Here is a 6,709-nt window from a genome sequence, read left to right as displayed (position 1 = left end):
CCAAGTGCGTATTGACGGACATTGTGAACGCACGGAAGAAAGAAGAGTCGTTCGTGTACATGGGCACAGGATTTGGTCTCGATTTCCGCTTGATGGAAGTCAGCGCGCAGTTCCGAGTACGTCACGACTTCTGAAACTGAGGAAAATGTCGTTGAACTAACCGTATTAAGTGTTTATTGGCTGTAGAAATTAACGGGACAGGAGCTTACTCCAGCGTATCGCACGAGTACGAACCGTGCGATCTTCCTGGACTACTATCGAACTCTAGCTCCAGACGTATCGACGCTGATGGGCGTGCGATGGCCTGACGTGCCTCTGAGCGCGCTGTCCACACTTGAACATTTGTGTAAAGACCCTCGTAACACCGTGTTCATCGTCAGTGGCTGTAACTGCGACCTCCTTACGCAGAAGTTCGGTGGAGTTCCAGGTTTGGGTCTCGTGGCTGAGCACGGATACTTCATCCGACGTGCGGTACTTGGCAATAATGCTCGTATCGGACGGCCCTGGGAAAGACACGGGGACATTCTGCAGTCAGACGGTGGACACCAGCAATGGCGCGTCAAGGCCGAGAAGATCGTCCAGCTATATGTTGATCGCACGAACGGCTCAACGCTGGAGCTTCGGAGAAGTGCCGTGCTGTTCCGATACGGCAAGTCCGACTTTGATTTCGGTGCATTGCAGGCAGCAGAGCTGAAGGAACACCTTGAGGGCGTCTTTGAGGTATGCGGAATAGCCTACAGCCTCATAGATGGAAGTGACTAACGTGGGTTGCGCTGAGAGCAGGGCTGGCCGCTGAATATTATCCAAGGCAAAGACTACATCGAGGTGCGACCGGAAGGAGTTGGCAAGGGCAAACTGATCGGCCACTTGCTGAACAAGATGCGCGTCGATGGGAACCCGACAGATTTCGTGCTGTGTATCGGAGATGATGTGGCCGACGAGCTCATGTTCGAGCAGCTCAAGACGATGACAGCACACGAAGAACTGCCACAAGGTACGAAGTGTTGTATGGAGAGCTTTGCGGGGATAGTTCTCACCATTATGTGGCATTTGCTGTGCAGACAAAGTGTTTACATGTACGGTGGGTCAGAAACCCTCCAAGGCTGAGTTCTTTGTCGACGACTACACCGACGTAATCGCCCTGTTGAAGTCGCTTAAAGTGGTCGCAACTAAGGTAATTGGCGCATCGTCACGGGGTATTGGTTTGCGGTTGAAACTAACTCGTGCTGTTGTCACTACGGAGCAGTCCAACCGAAACTATTCGCTGTCGGATATGCAGTCGTTTGTGCGAGACACGAGGCCGTTCCTGTCGTCGTCGTCTCACGGCACTAGTGGAGTTTCAAGAAGTGCAACATCAGATGCGGTGATACGAAAGTCATCCAGCCGCCACGCACTCTACAATCACCTGTACGTGACGTCTGTCAAGAACGTGATCTCTAACGGAGAACTCACGCGTCCCTTTTGTTGTTTAGGACGCCTGTGATCGAGGATCAAATCGTGTCCACAGAGGGAGGCAACGTTCGATCTCCTTCGCGAAACCGCCGCAAGAACACGTGGCTGAATCGCCTGCAACAGCTTGGTGTCGTGGCTGTATTGGTTGGCATTCTTCGCTGGCGTAGCGGGGTAAAGAACCCTCGCGAAAAGAAGCTGCTGATGTATCTCGTAGCGTCACTGGGGATCGCCTGGTCCATCCAGCGCCTGCGATCAAGGCCACACAAGTAACCGGGTAATCATATGATAAGGTAATAACTTAGCAATTGATGCACACGTATATATTGCGGTCTTGATGTGACCTCCACGGCTGATACTTGAGCAGGTCTTGCCTAGCTGTTCAGACGCTGATCCCATTCTCAGCGCCCCATTTCTTCATGATGCGCACGATGTACTCGACCTGCGGGTTGTTGTTGGCTTTGAGGATGCTGAGCACTTCCTCAAGTTCCACTCGTGTCGCTTTCCCCGCTACTGCACGCTGGAAAACACCGACACAAGCGCCTCGCTTGCCTTCCCAGTACTCCGGATCGGGGTCTAGTCTTTCAAGAATGTCAAAGGCTTTGGCAGCGTAGAGGAACTCGCCCATTTTGTAGCAGTCGTGGGCGATGAGTTGCAGCAGGTTGAACGAATCGTCCGAGTTGTCGAGCTTCAGATACAAATCCCAGGCTGCCGACGGGTTCCGATTCAGGATGTAACATCTCGTTAACCAGCTGACGTAGCAGTAATCGTGTCGATACTCCTCTTGCTGCACTCGTAGTAGCGTTTCAAGCGCTTCCTGGTGCGACCCAGTGTTGCAAAGAGCGATGCCGAAGTTCCAGTTGAAGTCGTCTTCGTTGTACAGATACTGCTTGATGGAGTTGAGGTAGATGTTGACGTCCTCGAACTGCTTCAGCAAGTAGAAACACGAAGCCATACACTGACGTCCGGGAATCGTATCACACTCAGTGGGGGAGGACCCCACGAGCTGGAAATACTGCTGTGCTGTCTTGATATGCTGTCGAGACGACGTCGACTGGCCCAGTGTTGCGTGCACGACACCTTTGAGTATGTATTCTTGGGGTGTAGATGGCTCCACGTCTTTGATAAGGTCGTACGCTTCCTGTAGCTTGGCGTGTTTGAGGTAGTACACTACCAGATTGAGTCGAGCTTCTGGTAGAGCGTCCACAAACTGAGGTAGAACTCTCAACGCGTGCTGTCCGTCCTCAAACACCACCATATTATGACTCACAAGATCATTTTGATCAATATTGTAGCCACGGTCGGTCAGTGTCTTGACCTCGTCTTTGGCTGCGGCTCCGTTGTAGAGCTTGAATTGGTTGCACGCCTTGACGTTCACAGCCACGACACTGTCGGGAAAAGCCTGGAGATACGCTTGCATGATCTCGAGCGATACGTCGTAGTAGTCGAGTTTGTAGTAGCACATGGCCACATACACATTGAGAGCGATATCGTCTCTGTTCTCGAGCAGAAGACGCTTATAGATGTCTGTGGCTTCCTGGAAATGGTTCCGGAAGTAGTGGATCGCTGCTAGTGACAGCTGATCCTCCTTCGAGTCTGTAAGCTGCTGGTGATACACTAGTAATTTGTCTTCGTCGCCTAATTTATGAGCACAATGAAAGAGTAGGCGGTTCTGTAGTGGCCCAGTGGGTCCCTTTTCCGCCTCTTTAGTTGCCTCCTTGTACATTTGCAGGTAGAAAAGGCAGCAACCTCGATAGAGGAAGATCTCGGGCGTATCGTCCACGTCTCGCAGTTGTTCGTAGGCGTCCAGTGCACGCTGGTAGTTGCCTAGATGGAAGGACGTGTACGCTAGCCAGAGAAGCGTCTTACGCTTCTCCTCTGCCTTGGCAGGGCCCGTCACACTCGATGCGTCGTCGCTCTTGAGGTTGAACTCGAGGATGGCCGAGGCGCCTGTGAAGTCTCTCTTGGCTACACATTCCTCCACCGTCGGACCTTTCTTGGTCTTGATGCGCGCGATCTCCTGCGCTTTGGCGCGCTGCGTCTGCTTGGGCTTGGCGACGTACATCCTGGCAAGCTTCGCGGCGCTTCAAGATCGAAAGTGTAGCCATCTCAGTTTGATGTGGCTCACATACATGGCTGCTCGAAATTGACGTGTCAGACCCTAATTTGTTGTAACCACCCCAGAGTTTTTCATTCGTTGAGGAACCCTGTGATCAAGCATGGGTAGACGTGACGAAGAGGCCGATGCCGGCCGTCGCTACGGGCGCCACAGAGCGTCCCCGAGCCCGACACGAGGAGAGAACAATGAAGAAGCTATTCGCAATAAGCTTCGTGAGTCTGGATGGAAGAAGCGTCGTACAGAGAGCGACAGCACGGTAGACGCTGACTCCTCCAAGGATCAAGAAAATACCAAAGAGCGAATGGACAAAGGCTCCCCACGGTCCGACGATGCTCGCCGTGCTTCCAGATCGTCGCGTCGCTCGCGCTCTCCTCGTAGACGCGGCCGGGAACACCGCAGCTCGCGCAGGAAGTCGTCGGGTAGCAGACGCCGGTCGATGTCCAGGTCCCGCTCGCCTGCTTCGCGCTCTCGCTCGCGGTCCACAGGTCGACGACGTCGCCGCCACTCGTCATCCTCGAGAAAGCGCCACTCATCACGCTCGCCATCGCGCACGCGGGACTCAAAACGGTCGCGCAGGTCCACGTCTGCAACCAAGAAGAAGTTGTCAGACAAGGAGAGGAAGGATAACGAGGAGATGGAGACGGAAAATGAAGAGGAAGCCGACACGACTAAGATGGAAGAGAAGGAGAATGGAGAAAAACAGGAGAAACCGGAGAAAAACGAGAAGAGCGAGGACCGCCACAGGTCCAGAAAGAGCAGTCGCCGGTCCAGGTCACCGTCCCCACAGTCGCCGTCGCGTTCGTCCAGACGCAGGCGTCACCGACGCAGCTACTCGCGCTCGCGTTCTCCGTCCCGTAGTCGTCGTGTACGCCGCGGCGGTTCCCGTTCACGCTCTCCACGCCGGCCACGTGGACGTGACCGTGATCGGGACCGTCGTCGTCGTAGACGGAGCTACAGTCGCAGCCGCAGTCCCAGCTACAGCCGCCGACGCCGTCGTGACCGCTCCAGCTCACGCGACCGGCCGCGCCGGGAAGCTAAGGAACCGGCGGCACCGCAGCCTTCTGCCACTGAGACCGCCGCTCCTGCTGCGTCTACCGCAGCTCCGGCTGCCCCAGCTGCAGGCGTGAACCCGACAATTACGCAGTTGATGGCTCAGTATCCGACGATGAGTCTGCAGGACATCATCGCCAAGATGCAGGCTTCAAATGTGACGATGGCCGCCGCAGTGGCGCAGAAACCGGCACGTGAGCTGTACGTGGGCAATTTGCCTCCAAATGTGACTGGTCCGCAGCTCCAGGAGTTCCTGAGTACCATCATTCAGCAGGTCGGACTCACGACTCAGCCCGGCAACCCGATCATCAACACGTGGACCTCCACAGACGGCCACTTTGCCTTCTGCGAGATGCGTTCTGTCGAGGAATGCAACTTGGCGTTGCTGCTGAATCAGCTGTCGCTTCTGGGCCAACCTCTGAAATTTGGCCGACCGCGTAGCTTCATGGGACCCCCTCAGCCCATGCCTCAAGTCTCGGCACGTACGCAGACGGCTCTTACCAACCTGGGCTGCACTCCGAACCCGGCCTGGTTCGCTCAGCATACTGTATCAAGCACTGAGACGACTACTACGGAGACCACACTGGCGGAAGCTACGTTGTCTGCCATTGCAGCGGCCCAACCTGCGGGTTCCGAGGCGGTTAGTTCGGGTAATCGACTGATCATGTCGAACATTCCTGTTGTGCTGGCGGAGGAGCAAGTGAAAGAGCTGGTGGAGCCGTTTGGAAAGCTCAAAAGCTTCACGCTGGTCAAGGACTCGGCTACAGGTGCATCTCTGGGCAGTGCTTTGTTCGAGTACGAGGACAGCGACGTCGCTGCGCAAGCTGTGGAAGGATTGAATGGGCTAAGTATCGGTGGAATTCTGCTGTCGGTGCAACGCCAGCCTGCTAGCAGTGCCGCTGCTCTTCCAAGTGCGGCGGCTGCTAATCCGGAGGACCAACCCAGTGCCGTTTTGAAAATGGTGAGACCTGTGATTGAGATAGGGTTTGTGTTACATGTGATGCTGACGATGGTTGTGTTATTGCGCAGGCGAATATGGTTTCAATTGATGAGCTAAGAGATGACGAGGAATATGCTGATCTTGCTGAAGATGTAGAGGAAGAGTGCAAGCGCTTTGGGGGCGTCACTGGCATGGAAATTCCGCGTCCGAAGGTGTGTCCAATGGTGCCGTGTAGTTGGAAACTTGCAGTCACTAACGGATATATTCTGGCTGCTAACTGATAGGATGGAGAAGAGGTCCCTGGTCTAGGCTGCATCTATGTCCGTTTCGGAAAGGAAGAAGACGCGGTGTCGGCCTTGAAGGTGCGTTGATGATTTACTTAGTGTGTCTTAGTATCTCCACTCACGCTGTTATCTCTCGATTGGAACATTTAGGCCTTGAACGGACGCAAGTTTGGCGGGAACATCGTCAAGGTGACCTATTTTCCCGTGGACAAGTTCGAGAAGAACGAGCTCTTCTAAGCTACTGACGCTGACGGACTCAAGACGCCGACTACTACGCAAGGTCTATTTTCTTTTCTTGTATTTTTTTACATGCGTTAAGAGGTTGCGAGTTGAGCTACTTGAAGTACGAACGTTGCGACGGACTGGCGATTTGAAGGGGTCTGAGCATGCTGGAAGGTTTGTACGGTGAACGTCCCCAGGACGTAAACACCCCCCGCTAACCGTACCCGTGCTGTCGCGATGTGCACTGTAGACCGAATCCAATGAACTTGGCCTTCTATGTTGTGAGCTTCGGACTTGTGCCTAATGTGTGTTTTGTGTTTTTTACTGCATGGCTACTGTGCTGATGTAGAGACTTTACCACTAAAAAGCAACGAACCACAAACAGGGAACACGCTCAAAAACACTGAAGATGTGATCAAAACGAAACTTCTTTCGATCGTTCTAAGGACAAGCTTGACTGTCGAATGAAGAAACTACGCAAGCCCGTGCGGTACGTGTATCAGTCTGGGAAATACATTGAAGGTCGTAAGAAGAATCAATAGACCAGCTCGCCGATGGTTAGAGCGCTGCAAACTTCTCTGTTGACGGTATGTACTGCGCTAACCTGGTGGATGCGAGACAACTCTCTTGGAGATGCGGTGGTAG

General features: G+C 53.9%; 3 protein-coding genes across 3 annotated transcripts in view; 2 read left to right on the top strand and 1 right to left on the bottom strand.

Annotated features, from left to right (window-relative positions):
- The window catches only part of PITG_01869 (alpha,alpha-trehalose-phosphate synthase [UDP-forming], putative), a gene marked incomplete at both ends in the record, with an annotated part of 3,229 nt that extends 1,507 nt beyond the window's left edge, over positions 1 to 1,722 (top strand). Inside the window, 7 exons of the mRNA XM_002908422.1 lie at positions 6 to 116; positions 187 to 720; positions 784 to 994; positions 1,062 to 1,174; positions 1,247 to 1,407; positions 1,473 to 1,497; positions 1,549 to 1,722. Of these exons, the coding sequence (XP_002908468.1) occupies positions 6 to 116; positions 187 to 720; positions 784 to 994; positions 1,062 to 1,174; positions 1,247 to 1,407; positions 1,473 to 1,497; positions 1,549 to 1,722 (1,329 nt within the window). The remainder of the gene's footprint in view (positions 1 to 5; positions 117 to 186; positions 721 to 783; positions 995 to 1,061; positions 1,175 to 1,246; positions 1,408 to 1,472; positions 1,498 to 1,548) is intronic.
- A 109-nt stretch (positions 1,723 to 1,831) lies between these two features.
- Positions 1,832 to 3,514, bottom strand: PITG_01868 (uncharacterized protein; the record flags this gene model as incomplete). The annotated part of the gene is made up of 1 exon (XM_002908421.1): positions 1,832 to 3,514. One exon carries the CDS (start codon positions 3,512 to 3,514, stop codon positions 1,832 to 1,834), a length of 1,683 nt encoding a protein of 560 aa, XP_002908467.1.
- A 154-nt stretch (positions 3,515 to 3,668) lies between these two features.
- On the top strand, positions 3,669 to 6,353 carry PITG_01867 (splicing factor U2af large subunit, putative; the record flags this gene model as incomplete). The annotated part of the gene is made up of 6 exons (XM_002908420.1): positions 3,669 to 4,150; positions 4,319 to 4,452; positions 4,690 to 5,579; positions 5,648 to 5,770; positions 5,843 to 5,920; positions 5,993 to 6,353. The coding sequence occupies 6 exons, from the start codon at positions 3,669 to 3,671 to the stop codon at positions 6,077 to 6,079; spliced, it is 1,794 nt and encodes a 597-aa protein (XP_002908466.1).
- Between the last annotated feature and the right edge of the window lie 356 nt (positions 6,354 to 6,709).

Source organism: Phytophthora infestans, genomic scaffold, assembly GCF_000142945.1.
Source record: "Phytophthora infestans T30-4 supercont1.2 genomic scaffold, whole genome shotgun sequence".
Lineage (NCBI taxonomy): Eukaryota > Oomycota > Peronosporomycetes > Peronosporales > Peronosporaceae > Phytophthora > Phytophthora infestans.
Note: the sequence above shows the minus strand (reverse complement) of the source record. Positions and strands in the feature narration are given on the sequence as shown.